At 41.4% G+C, this 22,066-nt stretch overlaps 1 protein-coding gene across 2 annotated transcripts; it reads right to left on the reverse strand.

The window, feature by feature from the left end:
- Positions 1 to 13,326: 13,326 nt before the first annotated feature.
- Positions 13,327 to 21,072, reverse strand: LOC147857816 (auxin response factor 6-like). 2 transcript variants are annotated; one of them, XM_087328004.1, is made up of 15 exons: positions 20,940 to 21,072; positions 20,604 to 20,702; positions 20,192 to 20,248; positions 19,942 to 20,097; positions 19,749 to 19,833; positions 19,577 to 19,667; positions 18,738 to 18,905; positions 18,480 to 18,602; positions 18,256 to 18,331; positions 17,732 to 17,861; positions 16,143 to 17,246; positions 15,516 to 15,757; positions 14,962 to 15,051; positions 14,468 to 14,658; positions 13,327 to 13,805 (listed from the first exon to the last, which is right to left on the reverse strand). In XM_087328004.1, the coding sequence occupies exons 3-15, from the start codon at positions 20,213 to 20,215 to the stop codon at positions 13,766 to 13,768; spliced, it is 2,520 nt and encodes an 839-aa protein (XP_087184130.1). In that variant the 5' UTR covers positions 20,216 to 20,248; positions 20,604 to 20,702; positions 20,940 to 21,072; the 3' UTR covers positions 13,327 to 13,765. The 2 variants fall into 2 exon arrangements, with proteins under 2 accessions (XP_087184130.1, XP_087184131.1); XM_087328005.1 differs by lacking the exons at positions 13,327 to 13,805; positions 14,962 to 15,051 and having other exon boundaries at positions 14,474 to 14,672.
- Between the last annotated feature and the right edge of the window lie 994 nt (positions 21,073 to 22,066).

Below are 22,066 nucleotides of genomic sequence, written 5' to 3' on the forward strand. Positions count from 1 at the left end.
AAATTAGTAAACCTACAATGTAGTTTAGGGACACACGTAGATCACCTTAATTATTGTTGAGCCTGAATACCATCAGGTTTTGTATGGGAAACATCATTTTGAACACCATCATTCTAGACATCATCATGTTGAACACCATCATGCTAGTTAACAACATTTTCACATGGATGAGCACAATGTCATGTGGAATCATCTACATTAGTGGAAATTTTCTATTGCATGTTAAAAAAAGGTATAACACCTCTAAATGCCAATTTCTCACTTCTACCCAAAAACAACTTCTACCCAAAAACCTTTTGAAAGGTTTGTGTGGTGTATCATAGAAACAACCCAATCCTAGACAGTTCCATTCATCCTCTCTGCTACACCATTCTAGAAAGGGGTGTAGGGAGTTGTAAACTCTCTCCAAATTCCTCCAGAGTTATTAAAGTCACTAAATTCATGAGAGGTATACTCACGTCCATTGTACAAACATAAAGCCTTATGGTTTATGCCTTTTCCAAGTCAACTAAAGCAAGTCAATTTAAGAAATCAGGGTAAACATCATCCTTTCTTGAATTTGATACACCCAAACTTTCCTAATGGCATCATCAATGAAGGTGATGAAGAACAACACACCACCCAAAGGTCTTACAAGCATAGGACTGCAAACATCTGTGTAAACAAGATCCAAAGGTCAAGCAGATGAGTTGATGTGGATCTTATGTGCTTTTTTGGTTGGCTTTCCATGTTCGCAAAATGCAAAATAAAAAAGCTATAACTAGAAAGTATTTCCATGGCATTTCATGACATATGGCCTAAATGACCATGCTAAATACACATCATAAGTTGTTTTACAACAACCAAACCATGTTCCTTTTGATGAACAAATAAGTGATAAAAAGAACCAACTTTATTCTTTTTAGCAATAATCATATTTCTTTTTGTTATATGAAAGGATTGTGAACCATCGTCATCAAGCTAACCAACAAACATCAAATTATGTGTTAATTGGGAAACATGTCGATAAAATGTACTAAAATATCTACAATACCAATCACATCACATTGATGTGAGTCTCCAAGTCCAGCTCTTCCAAGTGACTTGGCTTCATAACATGTGAAAAACTCCCTATGTGGAGTCACATGAAATGATACACCAAAGTTCAATAGGCCTATATGGAAGGGAGATAAAACTATATTTAGCCCAATATGTGTAGTATCACCATCCAAGACACAAGGCCAATATATTTATCTCATAAAAGGTTGCATTTATTTCCTCTACCGCCACTAAGGATGAGGGACCACTAGATTGTTTGGCATTCCCATCACCTTTGGCTTTAATATTATTCTTTTCTTTATTTTTCAAGGCATAGCCATCTTTCTTAAAATGCCCTTCTTCCTAGATTTTCTTCTAAGTTCCTATCATCTCCAATATTGTTCCTAGTTTTGCTTCTATCATAGAACCAACATCATATAACATTATATGCATCTCCACGAACAAACTGAATAAGCAGAACCCCAAATTAAAGCTCTGCAAATAAGTTTATGATGTGCCACATTATTTATTTCATTGTTTCATTTGCAATACATACATTCACGTGCATATATGTCTATGCAACCTTTCTATTGACGTCTCCACACTCCTTATAAGCATCTAGTACATATGAATAGTTTAGGGTTTAAATAATAAGACGAGGTAAGTAAGTTCTTGTGAACATGAGGGGCGGGGGCATTCTGATAAATATGCATAACCAACCAAATCATGTGTATTTTTTGTTTGTTTGGGTATCATTTTTGTAAAATACTTGGCATAAAATACGCGTACAATACGTATTCTAAGTATTCTACAAGTATTCTAACTTTTGTTTTTTAAATACTTAGAATACGTATTTTATAGATAAAGTACAATAAATACGTTAAGTATGTTAAGTACTTAGAATACGTGTAGAATACTTGTAAAATACGTTAAATACTTCTTAAAATTTACAGTTTTTTTTTTCAAAAAAAAGAAAATATTTTTTGAAATAATAAATACTTGTTGAATACGTCAAATTTTTAAAAACGGCAATTCTAAAACGTAGAATACATGTAGAATACTTCAGAGTATTCTAAAACGTACTCTAAACGTAGAATACACATTTTTTAACAACTATGTTGTATATGTATGTGTTTTTGTTTTCTCTCCTCAATTCATGTATAATAGAGATGATCAATATTAGTCACTTTAAACATATTACACCCCAAGTACCCTTGCCATTGTCTAGCTTAATAAATAACCATTTTGGTTTTTGACACATAGGCATGTAGATTTTGTTTTTCTATCTACCAGATGTATGCACATTCTTTTTTGATTGATTTGAGCCTCTTCATTTTCTCATCCCATTGGAGGACTTTTCGCGATTCAAATTTCGTGCACTAACAGAAAAATATTTAAACTTATCTTGAAATTTAATTGTACATATTTTAGAGTAACATGAGCCAATATAAGTGAACACACATTGTCCTTTTATGTTGGGTTACAAAAAACCTTAGTTCATGAACACTCGACATCAATTAGTATCAATGATAATGCCATTGCACTTTTAAAAAGAGAACTACATAGCTTCTCCTTAAACAATATAGCCATGTTTCTGAACACATGATGTGATAATTGTTGAAAATGAGTCTCGGCCTCCACCGAGATTCAAGCACAAAGAAGAGAAAATAGAAAATCAGAAAATGATTCACTTACACGGAGACACATGATATTAGCGTGGAAAACCCCGTCCGGGTAAAAAAAACCACGAGAGCCCACAGACTCCGAACAATTCACTATTAGAGGCAAAACTATGAGACACTCAGGCAACAACCTCAACCTCGTCTTCTTCGCCTACAAGCGGTTACAACAGAGAGGGATAGGAGTCAGAAGATGAGAGGAAGAGAACTCGCCAAAACTATGGCGGCGGCTGTTGAGCACCTGGTGAACGCTCAAGATGGCACAAGCGCCCTTGACAGAGTCGTTGAATCGATAGTGGCCACGATAGGCCGTTTCAATGGCAAAGACACGACTATCTATCTGGTGACCTACCGGGCTGAGATGATGATGAGGGACATACTGGAGGACAGAAGACTAGCCGGATTCCCTCAAGTTGTTAGCCAGCCGGCAAGGAGTGAGGGGCAGTCCAGAATATGGAAGGGCAGAATAATCGGAGGTTGTTATTAGGATATTAAGTAATTAAGTAGATTTTAGAGAAGTGAACGGACAGACCGGAATCGGTATGTCGATCCGGATCTGGATTGGTTCATATTAGTATGCCGGTTGGCACCGTTTTGTAGGCAGAGCCGGTGATCTATAAAAAGGCCCAGTTACATTGTAAATGACGACGGAGAATTAATAAAGCTATAATTCCTTATCTCTGTGCATTGATTATCGTTTTGTGCTAATTATTTTCTATCTTACGCGTGTATTAAGAATAAGGTTCTGTTGTTTAAGTAACCAATTAAGGTTGGATTAATTGTCAGTCTAACTCTGTTCCACCGTAACACCCTTTGGTGAAGTGTCTTCTGTAGAGACCTGTGTTAGGCTATTGTCCGGCCCTACGGAGTAACACAATTTTTGGTGACCATGATTCCTGCATAAGCAGCGAACAACGGCGGGAATGGATGACTAGACCAGCGAGCGGACCGGTTACGGATCGAGCAAGGACACTCGTTGAGCGGTTGCGGAAGCGAGAGGCCTTCTAGCAAGCGACGGAAGAAATTTGTTGAGATCAATCATTTTCCAAAGTGATCCGGCGTGTGGCTGAGGAGTCACTCCGTTTGCAACAAGATTTCCACCCCGACGAAGGAAGCAACTTGAGTAGTCTTCGGGAAACGAAATCCCTGCTGCATGCATTAGCTACAGGAGACGACGATTCCGAACAATTTTCGGCCTTTGAATCGGACTCGGACGGCTAATATAGCACTCATTCTAATTACCGCAGTAGTCACGACACCCCAAACGGACTGGCGGACGAGGAATCAGATACCTCACCGACACCGGAACTAGAATTGACAGAGCTGGAAGCCGAAGCAGAGGCGAAAAGACCTTCCACAGAGGAGGCAGAGAGACCTCCGACGAAGGAGGAAGAGAGACCTCGGACACCACCAGCCCGCGTTCCAACACCGAACGACGACAGGCCATTTCAATATCCCAAGTACCGGGATGATCCGGACGCAAAGGCCCACGTCTATGCATTTCAGCAGACCTAGGAAGCAAATCATGTGTCACAACGCTTAACCGCGGCCAAAGCAGAACGCTCAAAGATGGCGGAGTTCGGCATGAACTTGGAGGGGCCCGCCGCTAGATGGCGCCTGACGCAAGATCCTAGTACCGTAACGACGTTTGAGGCCTTGAAAACTAAATTCTTACATTTTTTTCACAAAGAAGTGGATCAGCGGGAAATGGTCGGCATATTCTATACCATCAGGCAGGAGCCCACGGAGAACATTCAACAATTTGTAATCCGATTCCAAAGAATGCACAGCCAACTCAGTCCGGCACCACCGGAGGAAGAGACTAAGGCGATATTCCTTACAACACTCCGGGAACCCCTATGAACGGTGTGCACAGTTATTGATTTCCGCACGAGCTCCATCGACCAGGTCATAGACCAAGTCAAGGAAATGGAAAACTCCAGCTCGTGGCTGACGATGGGGGCACTCCAAAGAACATTACTGACGGATGAAGCCCTCCACTTTCGACAAGCAGTTCAATGTACGACTTGCCTGAATGTCGGACATTCGGCGCTGGAGTGCACCATGCGTTCTCAATGCCTGCTTTGCCATTCCAGAAACCACACAATGGATCGGTGCGAGTATAACATGCTGAATCGGCAAGCACCCCCAGTCCGGCAAATCGAACCATGGAGCAACCAGGAGGAAGAAGAAGAACGCTGGCGGCGAGAGGAGCATTACCGGCCAGCACAAGATGTCTGGTACGGTGATCGAAGAAATGCTTATGACCGCGACCGGTATGATAGATATGATAGATATCGGAACTATAATGAGGAACAGAATGAGTGCTACAACCGGGATCACTCCCCCAGGTACAACCCCCAAAGGGAGGACTATGGCAAGTACGACGACTGGCTCCGACAGGATTTCCGGAACAAAAAGCAGTTTAACAAAAAATGGCTTTTCAATAAAAAAGGGGATCACCAATGGGAGCCGGAACAGGGTACATCAAGTAACCAACCAGACCAAGGCCAAGCACTTCCCACAGGACCTCAATTGGGTGTCGGGGCGAAAGCAGAATCCAGCAACAGCCGGAAGGCATACTGCTACTATTGTCGACAAGAGGGACACTACAGTAACCAATATCTGGCGAAAAGCTACGATAAGTGACCAACGGTAAACATGGTGGTAGCAGACATACAACAAGTGACCACGAGGGCAAAAGGAAAAGCAACGGAGTGGGAAACCCAAGAAGCCATTCGGAAGCAGGCCACCGAATGGGTAAAAAAGGCAAACGAGCAGAATGTGGCAAAACTGGAACAACAAAAGGAGAACCTAGAGGAGACAACTCGCAATGGCCAAGCAGAAAACCCAACTTCGCAGGCGTTGCAAGAATGCCAAATCACGCTGCCATTAGGTCGGCTATTGCAGTTAGTACCTCGGTTTACGGAAGGACTGAAGACGGGAATGACTGCGGTCGGCACGACACCGGCTCCGGCATTCTTTTCTAATCCGGAGGAAGGACCGACGGTAGTGGACACGAGCAGTCCGGCTATCACAACCATCGTCAAGGAACGAGAGCTACCCAGAATGATTATAGACGAAGGATCCGGTGTGAATGTGATAAGCCTCCGAACTTGTAATACCCCGGGAATCCAGGATTGGGAGTGGTGCCTGTTTTGGCTTCGGATGGCGGACACAAGTTCAGTAAGGCCTACCAGATTGATACGAGATTTGGAAGTGACTATCAGAGGTCACGCATTCCGCATTTCGGCAGTAGTCCTCCAGCTCAATGCACAAGGAGCATACCCACTGTTGCTGGGTTGGCCATGGTTAAAAACAACGCACATCAAGCAAAACTGGTGGAAAAACATCATCACTTTTCGGCGCAGCAAAGCGAAAGTACGGGTACCTACACAACCACGTTCAAGTACCGGAAAGGAGCTGACACTGCTGTATGCGGAATGTGTCAACATGCTTGAAGGATTGGCTGATGAGGAGGTTGATCAATATTTACAGGAGAATCCAAAAATTGTACCCTTATTTGAAGTCGATTTCGCCGAAGCAATGGCCCCATACATCATACCGAAGGAGGCCGGTGAAGAACCGTATAAGGAGGCCATCAGAGAGTTATGCCAAGCGTAGGAAGCGTTGGAGAAGGAATTGGCAGTATCGCAATGCGTAAAAGCCTCTCAGCTGGAAGAGGTAAACCTCGACACCGTAGAAGATGCGAGACCGGTTCACATTGCCAAAGAAATGACTCCCGAAAGGAAGACGGCAACGATCACCTTATTAAAGGAGTTCCAGGATGTGTTCGCGTGGTCTTACGAAGACATGTGGGGGCTAGACCCTCAGTTGTATCAACACCAGATACATCTGAGTAAGGACGCCAAGCCAGTGGCGCAACAGCGCTACCAGATGAACCCTAGCTATGCAGCAAAAGTAAAGGACAAAATCGATAAATTGTTACGGGTAGGGTTCATCCGACCGGTCAAGAAGGCAACGTGGTTGAGTCCGATAGTCGTCGTACCGAAAAAGAACGGAAAAATCCAGGTATGTGTCGATTATCGAAAATTGAATGCGGCAATGATACCTGACGCATTCCCACTCCCGTTTACGGATGGAGTCCTAAACCGTTTTGTAGGCAGAGCCGGTGATCTATAAAAAGGCCCAGTTACATTGTAAATGACGATGGAGAATTAATAAAGCTCAAATTCCTTATCTCTGTGCATTGATTATTGTTCTGTGCTAATTACTTTCTATCTTACGCGTGTATTAAGATTAAGGTTCTGTTATTTAAGTAACCGATTAAGGTTGGATTAATTGTCGGTCTAACTCTGTTCCACCGTAACACCCTTTGGTGAAGTGTCTTCTATAGACACCCTTTGTTAGGCTATTGTCCGGCCCTACGGAGTAACACGAGTCATTACGCCGAGCATCCACGCCGAGGTGCTCAAGGTGCGAGTAGACTGCCGTAACTGGGCTGAATTCGAGGGGGGCTCCTCGAAAGGTACGGTTTCGACGACTCACTCCGGCTGTCGAAGAAGGACTTTATGGATTGGGTCGAGAGCCCCGGCAAAGGACGGAATACGTCGGCCTTGCTTCAAGAGTTCAAAAAGCGGTTCGTGTGACTCTCGATGCTAGATGGACCATGCTCGATACGAGCAAGGTCCTACTATTTGTGAAGTCGGTCGACATGCTCGACCGCGAGAAGGTTGGTCTCCTCTTGGAGACGGATGAAGGGCTCACGGTCAACTGGGCCGTGGTCAAAAGAGTCTGCGGCTGTTTCTACAAACAGCGCGATTGGAACGATGCGGGGTTGTTGATGACCGGCGCGAGTGCCAGGAGGAAGCTAGAGGAACCGGTTTGACGAGAGCGGATGAAACGAGACAGTGGCTTGAGTCAGGCATGGCGCCGACCAATGTGGTGGTAGGACCGTCTGGGGATGCAACTCTTGAGGAGCTGACCAAGATGGTGCGTGATCTCCAGATTGCGCAAGCACAGAGGGACAACGGGGGTCAATTGCACGACCAGAGGCCACCGTTCGACCAGAGGTGACAGTGCCGACTTCGCCGAGGCGCTTAAGAGTAACGTGGTGTACCTTTGGAATGGTCGGGTACACACTTGCGATACGCAAAGGGCCCTGGAGGTAAATACTGGTTGTGGTGGAATGAAAAGGGTAACGGAGGAAGTTGCGGCGCAGCACGCCGAAACCGTCCACTATTCAGCATCCGTCGGGATCCAGGTAGGAGGGGATAGGAATGTTGACTCCGAATTGTGGCCACTAGTGTTGGGAGGCCTGTCAGGGGTAAGACTGAGAATAGAAGAGGCGGACCTTGCGGAGAAGCGGGTCCGGGAAGTTACCAGGTGGAGCGACCCAGTCGAAGAAAAGAATGGCTTCGTGGAGGTTGCGTGCTAGAACTATGAAGTTTTGGTAGAAGACAAACGAGCCGAGAAGAGAAAATGAGTTGGACCGTTGAACCGGTACGATGCCCGCAATGCGCTGAAAAAGAATGACGGAGGTCCAATAGGCCCATGGGACAGGACAAAGCTAACGAGCTTCCGGTTGAGCTCGGAGATAGAGAGGGCGACGGACTTGCGGAAGGTCTTGGAGTAGTGGATCCTCGATAGCAAAGTAGAGTTGTGATTGAGGGAAGTGTTAGGGATCACAAAGAAGGAGTTCCATGACTCCATTGTGGATCTGGTAAAACAAAAGTGGCTCTCGATAGAGCTTGAGCCAAAGAAGCCCGTAGAGGTGAGAGCAACACACATCGACAAGGTAGCCACGGAAGACGAGTTCTCGACCAGCCATATATGAAGCTGCACTGGGGGAGAGCGACAACGGAGACACCGGTCCAGATTGGGAACGTAGAGTGGCTTTATTCGACCATGGGTCCGAAATTAACCTGATGTCCATGGACTTCTACAAGAAAGGGAAATGGCCGATCAACACCAAACACGGGTGGAAAATACGCGCGGCGACCTACGCCACAGAGGAGCTACACAGGGCATTGCCCAAACGTCCGAGTGAAGGTTGGGGATGTCGAGATCGATCAACACTTCTTCGTGTAGGAGACATCCTCCCATCCAATCATCCTCAACAAACCTTACATTACGGCAGCTTGAATGGAAATGAAGGTGTTGGACAACGTTTCAACTTTATGCACTCGAACAAGGTTCGCATGCAACTTCTGCCTATGCTTCAGAATTTCGACAACTAGCATGTGACGTCAATTAGGATGATCAAGCTTTATCTAATCACTTTCGGTGGGGCCTTCAGAGCAATGTCAAGAATCTTCTCTTGAACTTTCTGGAACCCACGTCATTATCCCAAGCGATCGCACAAGTAGTCCATTGTGACAATCTTCATTTTGAATTTCACCAAGAAGAGTGGCGGACTTGGGGGATTCATTCACTTCCACGACACACACCGGTAGTATAGCCCCTAGTTTCATTCCTGTCGGTTGCGTCACGTTTCCTTACTTTGGTAGATGCTCCAGTCCCAATGGAAATTGATCAACCCTGATTTCATCCATTAACTGATGTCGAACGACAATATCGGCTGGCTAATGGCTTGTGTTTGTACTGCGGTGCCTCTGGTCATCTCCTTCTCCATTGTCCTAGGAGTAATCGCCCACAAATCCATTGAGCCAACGGACCCCAACATCTGGAAAACAACATCATCTGGTTGCAGTAGGAGCCACGTAGTTGGATGTCTCCCATCACCCACATTCTCTTGGTTCCATTGCCGGAGCATCAAGCATCAAGCAATTTCACATTAGAGATATGCCTTTTGTTTAACTCTAGTTCCATTCAACTTGTCACTTTACTTTATTCTGGAGTGTCTTCTTGCTTCATCGACATCACGTTCACCCAAGCACATGGGGTACCTGTCGTCTGCCTCTCAAAACCCATTCTCATTGAAACCATCCACAAATGCGTTCTCCCATCAAGAGCGATTACCCAGACTACAATCCCATTAGGGCTTCGTGTGGGATCCCACTTGGAGAAGCTCCCCTTTTACCTCATCGCATTTCCTTGGCATCCGATCGTCTTAAGTCAACGTGGTTGGAGGCGCAGAATCTAATAGTGGGTTGGTGCAATTTCGCGATCACATTTAGCGAGCCAGGATGCTTGCGCAAAAATATGAAGGTCAATTTAGTTTCACATCATCTGGAGAAGGATGATTCCGACTTGGCCACCCCACCCTCTGTCTAGGATGGGGCCATTTACACCTTAGCTCATCACCAGTTACAAAGTCTTTCAATTCATCAACTGATCCATTTGATTTTCTTCTAGTCTCTTGTGCATATTATCTATCCATGAGAAAGGTTGTAGGTTCAATCCCAACCAACTATGTATTTTATGTCACTATGTCGTGACATTATCCTCCCCTTTATGGCCACCTTTTCAAGAGCATGGTGTAGGGGTGAGCTGAAAGAGAAAACCGAAGTAGATTGATGAGTGAGCGACCAAGGGCAGTCCTCCCAGAAATAGGAACATGAGTAAATGTGAGCGACCATGTGTGGTCCTCACCGAGAAGTGGAGCACCAATGGGTGTGAGCAACCATGTGTTGTCTGCACCAGAGATAGGAACACGAATAAGCATGAGTGACCTTCTGCGATCTTCACCAAGAACTGGAACACGAACGGGCATGAAAGACCATGTGCGGTCCTCACTAGGAACACGAACACCAATGGGCATGAGGAACCATGTGCAGTTCTCACTGAGAACAAGAATATGAACAGGTGTGAGCAACCATGTGTGATCCTCACTGGGAACAGGAACACCAACGGGCATGAGTGACCATGTGCGGCTCTCACCAAGAATTGGAACACGAACAGATGTGAGCGACCATGTGAGGTACTCACTTGAGACTAGAACATCACCGGGTGTGAGCGACCATGTGCGATCCTCACTAGGACCGTGAACATCAACGGGCGTGAATGACCATATGCGGCCCTCACCGGGAATTGGAACACGAATGGATGTGAGTGACCGTGTGTGGTCCTCATCGGGAATTGGAACACCAACAGCGTGAGAAACCATGTGTGGTCATCACCGGGAACTAGAACACCAACGGGCATGAACGACCATGTGTGGTCCTCACCGGGAATTGGAACACCAACGAGCGTGAGTGGCCACATGCGGTCCTCATTGGGAACTGGAACACCAATGGGCATGAGTGATCATGTGTGGCCCTCACTGAGAATTGGAACACGAACGGATGTGAGCAACCATGTGAGGTTCTCACTTGAGACTAGAACATCATCAGGTGTGAGCAACCATGTGCGATCATCATCAGGAACAGGAACACCAACGGGTGTAAGTGACCATGTGCGGCCTTCGCCGGGAATTGGAACACAAACGGATGTCAATGACCACGTGCAGTCCTCATCAGGAATTGGAACACCAATGGCATGAGCGACCATGTGTGGTCCTCACTGGGAACTGGAACACCAACAGGCGTGAGTGCCCATGTGCGGCCCTCACCGGGAATTGGAACATGAACAAATGTGAGTGACAATGTGAGGTCCTCACTTGAGACTAGAACATCCGACCATGTGTGGTCCTCATCACGAATTGGCACACCAACGGGCATGAGGGACCATGTGCGGAATTGGAACACGAACAAATGTGAGTGACCATGTGCGGTCCTCACCAAGAGTTGGAACGCCAATGAACATGAGTGACCATGTGCAATCCTCACCTAATACTAGAACATCGAAGGCGAAGAAGTGCAGGCTAAGCGGTCGACTTGACTTCCTCTATCATGAGAGGGTAAATAGTCGACGTTGACCCAAAACACGACAGAAACGGTAGCGCTAGCTAGAAACCGACGTGATCCCCACCAGGAAAGTGAGCGGTTGTGACCCCCATCAAAACTAGAAGGTGAGCGATCGAAATTTATCCTCGTCAAAGGAAAGTGGAGCGAAACTCAAACCAAAATGAAAATGGAGTACAAGGGAGCAATGATTCAATCCCCACCAAGAAAGTGGGCGGTTGTAACCCCAATCGAAACTAGTACGGTGAGCGATCGAAATCAATCTTCACCAAAATCGTGATGCAAAATCATACCTATAGATGATGACAACGTCAATGAAGAGGGCGGAACAATAATGATAATGAAAGACCATGCAAAATATTGTTGATGACAATGAAGGTTGGGCAAAGTAGCGTTTGATGAAGACAACAAGTGGTGTTAAAAATGATGATGTCGAAGACGATGATGATGAGGAAGCATCTTTGGAAACAATGATCGTGACTAGTGATGATAGTGTTTCTAGAAGCAACGACGACTATGACGACGATGTCTCTAAACCAAGGATGTTGATGACGGTAACTCTAGAAGAAACAACAATGATGATGGTGTCTCTAGAAGAAAAGATGGAGTCAATGAAGAAGACGGCGATGCTTCCAGTTGGAAGATAATATGCACAAGAAACTAGAAGAAAATCAAATGGATGAGTTAATGAATTGAAAGACTTCGTAACTAGTGTTGTTCACATTGATTGTAATCTAGGTGAACACATATTTATACAAGTTCCAAGATTGAATATCTCTAGACTATACCCATCTAGAATATACCGTAGAATATTTTTAGAATATTCTGGATTGTACTATATACTACACTATACAATACTAAAGTATTATATACAAATATATGCTCATATCAAAATGGTTGAGCATGACATTTTGTTGACGTGAGGTTGTAGGTTCAATCCTCACCAATTGGGTATTTTATGTCACTATGTCATGACAATTGGTTTCATGACTTGTCCACCATGCCATTGGTTTCTCCAATACATTCTTAGAGGTCTGTAGGTACTTAACTCATCAAGATTACATTTGGATAACTCTTCCAATCCCAAAATTGTTGTATCAAACTCCAATTACCTCCCTCAAGGTTGATATTATCAAATTTGTATCAAATTCACATGAGCTACCTTTAATTACATAAAAACTATGCAAATCAAAAGGTCTAATCTCATTTAATAATGGTTGAGCTTGTTACTCAAATTTGTTAAAGTTCCTAGTGATTTTCTTAGGTAATGTATATGGCATTGGGAAAGAAAAGAATGTCCCATTACATGATTTTCTAATACCTTAGTCGCGATTTCAATTTCATCTAAAACAGACATGAATATATCAATGTCCCATGAGCTGACTTTTCCAATATCTTATTTGCTAAAGTCCTCACCACCTCCCATAGGTAAACATGGTGCCACCCCTACTCATCAAAGATCAATGCTATGTCCTAAGTATGAGAAATTATTGGGGTTGGTTTGCTTGCTAATCACAAGCAACCAAATGATGATGCCATGTTGAAACTTTTAGGTGTACATCTAACATTAATGTGCCTAAGTTTTGAGTTTCAGTGTTAGATGACAATATCCAGATAGGATAATGCTGAAAAAATATAAACCCTAAGCCTTAGTCATGAAATGCCTAAAGCCGAACACCCAAGCTTGAAACATCAAACTCGTACATTAACCCTAACCATAACCCAAAGTCAAACGTCAAAAACTAAATTTTGCCCACTTGCGAGAACCCTAATCTGTATTTTGAGCTTGCTTATGTTTTGTTACAAGTTCTGATTAGAATTTAACCTTGTTATTTTTTTGTAGCCTAATAACAAGAGGGTAGTACTTTAACTTACATATTTTTTGTATTAATTTAGGTACTTAGCAAAATGTACCACATTTACATAGCCCAAGGGCATTCTAGGTCATCGGGAGTGCAAAATCTTTGAGGTTCATCAATGGCATGGGTTGAGGCCAAATTTATATTTTTTGGCACATGCACCATGGTTTGAATCTCAATTTTCACACTACTTACTGGATGACACTGTGGAATGCAGGGTTGAACACATGACCTTCTAATCTCCGCCGGACAACCTTATCCAGGGGTACATCTAGTCAAGCAAGCATTTGTAGCAACAAGTAGGTCTTCCATGGAGTAAATTGGCTGTCTCTTTTGAGAAAACCTTTTTTTTTCCAGATGATATTCATAGAATGTCTTGTTTAAGTAAAACTTGCACTCTGGACCATCCATAGAAATGTCACACTCAGTCTATTCAGTCCTTTGGTCATTGAATCTTTATCACTCGAACACAACTGACAAATTCACTGCAACCAATCATTTAAATCAAATGAAAATCTCAGCATATGTTTAATCCATAGTAAAAAATGAAATGGTATTTGATTAGATCTATGTATCGACATTTTATCAGCATTTGTTTAATTTAACTGTAAAAACATCTACTAACATCTATGGACGTATCGACATTTGATAGGTATTTAAAATAATAGCATCTAGCCACATCAGGTAAGTTTTTGTTTACAGAAAAAGGCATCCAATTTCATCAGCAGATACATGGAGCACATTACTTGACCAGGAGTAAAAACAAAAAATTATCTGATTGCATGTATGAAAGCATCAGAAATTGATGCTAAATATAATTACATCCTTGTTTGATTATTTCATTCTGAAAATAATAGTGCCTAAATATTAACTATGGATGCATTTACATTTTACTAACATCTGTCTGATTAATTAACGGTATTTTTAAACATATATGTGTGGATGCATTCTTAAGGAAAATAGTATCGAATGTCATCAATGGGTACATCGACATTTTGTTTTAATCAACTACTACAGATTGTATCTAAATATATCTATTGTTCTTGTTTATTTCTTGTAAAAAGTCGAAATCTAGTTACATCAATGAATGCATCACATTTTAGTTTAATTCATTCTGAAAATCTAAACAGAACATTTTCACACTTACTCCCAAGGGTCATCTCCAACAAGAAGCGTATCTCCATCAGTATCGACAAACACAAGCTGCCAGCATGATCTATGAGGATCCTCTAGTTGACCTTCTATATTGAACATCTGAGCTAGTTCTCGACGCAGTTCATCATAATTATTCAACCTCGAAAGATCAATGGACCGCCCAACAGACCCCGATTTGTGAACCTACATTGATCATCCTGACATTTTATTAGAGCACATAAAAAGGAAATCGATACAAGATTGGTGAAGAGGAAAGTGGTGGGTGCAAAATTGTGTGGTGCAAATGGAGACATTTGACAAGTTTGGGGAGGTTGAGGTTCATAACTTAAAGATTCTGGAAGAAATCGACGGACTTCAAAATCTTTCCACATACTCTTTAGAGGCTCTTCATGTCACAGGTTATTGCAAAAGTTAAGAACCTTAGATCAAGATGTAAGGGAACATTCTAGAACATTCAACTAAAGATGCACCTTGAAAAAACCTGACCTTTTGAAAGATCTGGAGGAGTTTTCTGTGACACCATGAGTCATGATGCCACTGACTCAAAGAATGAGCCATGGAAAGATCCAGAAGTTTCTCGAACCCGATGAATACAAAGCTCAGACAGGAGATGTTTAACCTTAAGACAGACTTATCTGGGAGTATGTGGAAAGATCTAAGGTTTTCTGGGATGTTTTACAATATCCATGTCATGCACTTCTGCATGTTTCTGTTTTTTTGTATGGTAAAGAGCTCTCAACCCTGACATAATTTCATGGTTCTTCAGAGTAAGTCTAACTTACTCTGACCTTTCTGAGATGTTTTACAATATCCATGTCATGCACTTCTGCATGTTTCTGTTTTTTTGTATGGTAAAGAGCTCTCAACCCTGACATAATTTCATGGTTCTTCAGAGTAAGTCTAACCTTTAGACTTACTCTGACCTTCCTGAGATGTTTTACAATATCCATGTCATGCACTTGTGCATGTTTCTGTTTTTTTTTATGTTAAAGAACTCTCAACCCTGACATAATTTCATGGTTGTTCAGAGTAAGTCTAACCTTTGTAAAGGCCCGGACAGGAGCCACAACTTGAGGCGAGTTGAGAACAGCCTCATCAAGCACGCCATTTGCTGCATTCATGCGATTACCATCAGGAGCTGCAGATGTAAATGACCCCGATGATGATGAAAAGGATCTGATGACAGTCTCGTGACATTGTCCCACCTTCTTATTAGCATTATTCTCATTGAATCTTGTTCGGAAAGGCGCGCTTGTAGGTAAGACCAAAGGATTCTCTGATTCTAAAAGAAGCAAAAATTTTAAAACCGAAAAGAAGCAATTATCCGTGCAATGAAGAAAAATATAAAAACTTTTAATTCTTAAAGAAAAGCTCCTAAAGCCTACACAAAAGCTTTTGAGGCTTCAAGAAAAGCTCACAAATCTTAGACAAAGAACCCTAAATCTTAGACAAAAAATCCTAAATCTTACAAAAAGTAAACTACTAAGACAGAAGTTTCCAAATAAACAAAGGTTTCTAAATCTTAAACGAACTCTTCCAAATCTAAAACAAATGCTTCTAAATCTTAAACAAAAGCGCCTAAATCTTGAACAGAAGTTCCCAAACATTGAACAAAAAGCTCCTAAATCTTTAGAAAAAAGGCTTCAAGCTCATAGATAAGGCCTGACCTAAAGATTCAGGTGGGAAACATGAGGTGACTGTTGATGACGATGTATCTGATTGCCCAATTTGAATGTTAGACAATACTGAGGATTCCCTCAACTGAAACGAGTTTCCTTGGAGTGAGGTTTCGATCCGCGGTAGGCTGGAAAATAATTCTTGGGATTGATGGAATTGTTGTGGCTCTGACTTGGGTTCGAGTTGCATCATATGCTGCTGTGCCTCTGACCATGGATTCTGTGCATATGCATGTTTTTGTGCCTGTAGGAGGAGCTTCCCTGCATGTTCTTCTATATTGGAAGGTCCCACACTACCCCTTCGAAACATGCTTTGATATGAAAATGAGGTGTTGGAGTTGGCATTGGATGTAGACCCAAATCCCACCTCAGACTCTGCAAATTTTGTATTCGAAATTATCGGAACTTGGGTCTGACCATATGATATTTGAGACAAATGGGCGGGTATTTCTGATAAATGTGAAGCTTGTTGATGACATACTGAAGGCATTGCTTCATGCGTACCTTGTGATGCCATCGAATGTGTGGGTGATGATTTGGACTGTATTGGCGATGATTTGGACTGTATTGGAGATGGTGAATGACCTTGTAAGGAAGCTAGTTGTGATTGAAACTGAAGCTGAGGAGAGGCATGCTGATATGACAAAGACGGCATCAGTGTCATTGGCGGCATTGTCAATGGACTTGTTTGAGTTAGCATAGTACGTGGTATTATCTGTTGTTGGTTAAGTGATACTAATGGTGGTGATATTGTTACTGGACATGTTTGAGGCTGCTGAGACATGGTTTGTTGTGGGTGAACATTATTTGTCTGGTGCCATGAATGTGGTTGAGAAGGTTCTATTTGGATCTTAAATTGTCCCTGTTGTGATAGAAGTAGTTGGTGTTGTAAGACTTTGGATGCATCCATTGCCATCATGTCTTGTAGGCCTAAATCATACATTTCTGTTTTAACCAGATTTGGTCTTTGCAAGTATAGCCATGACGAATCTCCACTCATGGTTTGGAAAGTGGGTGTTAGGTCCTGGCTGTAGCCATTCTCATCCCTATGCCATAAAGACCGCCTCATATTTTCATTTAGGTCAGAATCATCTCCTGAAATACAGGCATTGAAATACACTAGATTTCAATTGTTGTGTCTAAATGGTTTGCATAAGGATCTAAATGATTACAAATTAAGGCATCATTTTGTTGAATTTAAATTATAATTAGGTTAAAGCATCTAACAAGACATCACAGAAATATGAAGCATTCATTGCCTTGATATGTCTAATTTAATAATTACAAAAGCAAAATATGTATAAATGTGATAATGTAGTGGTAAAGCTTATGCTTGATAAAGTAACGGTTGTGGGTTTAGTGTGCTGTAAGTGTAAAGAATGGGTCTAATATTACATTTTTATGTCAAAAAAATCAATATATTGGGAGTGAGATCATTACATTGACAGTCAACTCCTAAAAATAGCTTTACATTTTGTAAAATTTCCTGAACTATATTAATTAAGGGTTGTAAAAAGGCAAACCATTACAATAATTAGAGTAGAAGCATATTGCAGACTTGAGATTTTACAAAGACACACCTTGATGAAATGGGCGCTTCGGCCCTAAGACAAATGAAGGACAAATGAAAAAGGGAGTGGATACAGGCTCAATCTCCCAAACTGATACTCGACGAGGCCGCTCACCAGCACTGGACTCGTCCCAGCCAACCTGCTCAAACACATGTAAATATGAACATTAGGTTAACACTGTAGCTTAATCTTAAACCAATCTAATTTGCAAATGACAATTAACAATATCAATCACGATAGGATAAACTAAGAATTTTCACCCATTACATGATCTGCAAAGTTATATGAAAATGAGGATGCCTTTAAAATGCAAGGAAGTGGTAGCATTAGTCTACACTCATGATTTTGAGTACTAGATTTTGATGACTCTTAAGATTATCTGACATATCGAAATTGGAAGGGTGGATATTTCTTGGAAATTTTTGTCAACACCACGAAAGTGTGCTTATCGAGGAGATAGTTGAAAGCATTATTATAGCATTAGAAAATGACCTTTTAAAAACAATGCTGCTGGGACACATGTTTACAGATACCTCAAGATTACGCCACTTAGAACCTGGCCAACGTGTTGGATCTAGATCCCCAATCCCGGTTATTGTCCCCATATACCTGTCCAAAATTATTAACATCACATCAATGCGCATGTAAGAAAAGATGTATAATGTATTTTTAATCTTGTTACCCACTTGTATATACTCTTGACTCGTAGACCATTTTTTAAATTTAAGTTTTCTTCATTTCATTAAATATTTCTTACCTCCGAAGAGTGGACTCCTCAGTTTCATAGACCATACGGAATCGCATCCCGACAGAAATGTGAGTGAAGTAAACCGCCTTCCTATACTTCGACCACGGAATCACAAATTCTGACGGGCTTGTTCTGCAAAGTTTATGATAACAAAAAAAACCCAATAAGAAAAGATAAAAGGGTTTTCAAACTCTATGGTCGATCTTTTATACAATGCACCTGAGTCCAAGATAGAGTATACATAGTAAGAGTTTCCATGATACAAACCTTGGATTGTAAAAGACTTGGAAGCGGCTATTAGTCGCGGCAGCATGGGCTGCCGCTGCAAGCACACCTATGTGCATGCTATCACTTGAAAGAACAGAAGATGGTAAAACACTCGGTTGCCGACTATTGGCTCGCCGAATTCCAAGAAGAAGCTGCCCTTTATCATCCCTGTAGAATTAATTTCCTTTTTTATATTTAATCCTGAGTTCAAAATGTATGCATTTGCTACTATTCCCTTTATTATCCCAGTAAAATTAAATTTCTTTTTCTTTTTTTGTTTTATTCATGAGCTAGAAATATATCCATTTCTTTCTATGGCCCCTTTATCATTTGTGTAGAATTAATTTTCCATTTTTGTGTTTTCCTTGTCATCAGAAATGTTCTACATATTTGTGGTATTTTCTCATAAATTCCTATTAGTTCATGCATGAAAAGAATTTGGATGTTGTTGCAATACATGATGACCCAGTGTCTGCGAAAAAAAGTGCAATTATTCACCAAAAACTCAGGTCAAATATTTGAACTTCGTTTTTAGGCAAATGTTCATAAACGAAAATATATTCTCATAATCTCGTACTATTCTTTCATGAAATGGATTGTCCGTTGGAAATCATTATAATGAAGATTTTCAAAATCTGTAGTAGTTTCTCAAAAATCAATATTGATTCATGGATAAATAGAACTGGTTCATGCATTTTTGCATTTTTGACAAAAATCCTACAACATCAAATACTATTAATTCATGCATGAAAAGGAAACTTGGCCGATTAGTAAAGATAAAAATTATAAATTGAAACAGAAAAACAAGGCTTATAATAACATACATCTCATTTTACTACCTTATAAATAGAACAGAGTCCCCTGCCACGAGACGCTTATTACTTACAAATACACTCCATCCAGTGGTAAGGAGATGCCTCTTAGGCTGACCTGAAAAGGAAAAGTCAAGTTGGGCAAATAATTACAGGTGAAGATAGCATGCTGTCAGTGAGGTATGCAATATATATATACCTCTAAATATGTGCCGAAAAGTCCATTGATTACCATGTAAATCCTTGGTATGGAGCTCTTGTACCGGAGTTTGCTTGGTAAAGTCCTAATACACTTTTACATCATGTTTAGCAAAGACATGAAACAATCGAAGAAATTAATCAATACAACATGGAACAGCAAAAGGTTTATTTTAGATGAAGGTGATGCATACAAGAGGGGGAAAGACTTTCTCGGCCGCTCGTCGTGGAACAGAGAAACCTCCATGAGTGCTGGTATCACTTGCAGTCAAGGTTTTACAAAAGAAATCAGTTGGTTGACTGCTGGTCTCAGTGCTCACATCTGATGGAAGAAACAGATCTTTCTCTCGCTACAGCCCAAAAGAGTGAAAAAGCTTGCAACAGTAAACAAATGCTTTTATCTACATTAACTAAACAAGTGTATATATGGATAGATATTCTCACATCATGCACAGGTTGTAATGTCATTTGAGCAAATACTTCATCCGTCTCGATATCAGCCTGCAAAATATAATGGAAAACATGAGAAGAATTGATTCACAAAATATTTTGGGCTCTTTATTTTGCAACAGTGCTTTAGCAGAACAAGGAAACTCATTATGCAAGGGACACCAAAAAACCCCATTGAGTAGCTTAATCATCACCAATCACAAGAATGCATTTACTCAAATGACAGGAGTTATCATAATCATCACCGATAACAAGAAGTTAAATGCTACAGTAGAACTCTCCTCCCCACTGAATAAATCTGAAGTGAGGTTGTGTGCTATTAGTCCTATCTATCCAAATCCATGATTAATGCATATTAGATGGTTACATGTATGCTTATAAAAATTTTGGGTGTGGAAAAACATACATGTAGTGTAACATTATGAAGTTGGCAAACCAGTTGAGATTGAATGTTGGGATAGTTTGGGATGTGCCCATCGACTTCTTTCAGAGTTGATGCCGCCACCTATTATTAGACAATGAACACAAATTGTACCACAGTTTCCAAATCAACCAGAAAACAAAAACTCAAAGAAACAAAACTTGCAACTTTGAAAACCAATCCATATTAAACGAACACTAAAATGCAACATTAGATTGATGACTTCGAATGAACACGAACTAAAACTTCGAGATTCATGGAGAAACAAAACCAAAGTATGACCTAGGAATAGTAGCCATATATTTTATTAGTACCACTAACCTGCTCATTGTGACCTTGTGGAAAAATAAACTACAAGATTACCCACAGAGGGTAAAGAAACCCTTGGTCCTGCACATGCATGCCAGAGCTCTGAATTCACACTTTTAATTTCCCCCTGCCAAAAACGTTGTGAAGGTATGAGAATAAATATATGTGAATCTAAAACAAGAAATGTTTCAAATAAATACCCTCCAACTTGATGATGCCCTCTAAACCCTAACCGTGTAAGTGAAAGTGTCTATCAAATCCACCTCCATACCTAGCTATGGTTAAGCCAGGTTTAGGGCCTACCTATAATGGAAATCATTTCTTTAGTTACTTATCTTTGTTACACTCTCTCTATATCTAGTCCAGTAATGGGGTTAGTGTCATCATCCTATCAGAGTATCCTCTGCATTGTCCCTCATTCATTGTCCTTTCATCGCAACCTATTTTGACAGTTCGGCCTTTAGAGATGTGAATATCATATTTCATTTCAATTCTCTCTTAGGGTCCAAAACGATAGAACCCAAGTTGGGCCCTTGCCATGGACTCAGCCCTGAGCACACCCAAATACATACATAATATAGTCACGCACTTCATGCTTGTAAAACCATCAAGAATCGTTAACACATTGTAAAAAAGCTACCTCATGACCTAAGATGGTTATCATGGATCTTTAGGAAACCTAAAGTGCTTTTAATTTTTGGTTTCAGCATTAATAGCTTGAAAGTCTCCTATATGTATTTGTAACCATGATTTGTCTCATAAGACGATTTCTGCCAATAATAGATGTTAGTATAAGACGATTTCTGCCAATAATCCCTCTTCTTAGGAAGGAGAAACATACAGGATGGGCTTACCTCCTTCCATTAACATCTGACACTGTTGAAGAGCCGATTCCGAAAAGATCAAATTTCTGTGATTAAGATACCCATTTTGGGGGATTGGGGGGCTTAAGGCCACTACTTAGGTGATTGCGTGCACTGAGTACAGGTCATCAAGGGCACCGGAGAGATGATAATTAATTGGGCTTAAGCCCGCCACTCTCGGAGATTTGACATTAATTAGGGGATGAAGGCCAGTAATTAAGAGGTGATTAAGCCCACCAAGGTCGAGATGAAACGCCCCTGGTGAGTGACTTAGAC

The sequence above is a fragment of the Azolla caroliniana genome, unplaced genomic scaffold, assembly GCF_043228905.1.
Source record: "Azolla caroliniana isolate FFs.n. ecotype wild unplaced genomic scaffold, voAzoCaro1.0.p SCAF_11, whole genome shotgun sequence".
Taxonomy (NCBI): Eukaryota; Viridiplantae; Streptophyta; class Polypodiopsida; order Salviniales; family Salviniaceae; genus Azolla; species Azolla caroliniana.

Excerpts from the sequence above, each read along its gene's own strand:
- LOC147857816 (XM_087328004.1), bottom strand. The coding sequence starts at position 20,215 with ATGACATTACAACCTGTGCATGAT. Across the intron at positions 20,098-20,191 it reads CATTACAACCTGTGCATGAT|CGAGAGAAAGATCTGTTTCT; the intron begins GTGAGAATATCT and ends TTTGGGCTGTAG. Across the intron at positions 17,862-18,255 it reads CTAAGTGGCGTAATCTTGAG|GTTGGCTGGGACGAGTCCAG; the intron begins GTATCTGTAAAC and ends GTGTTTGAGCAG.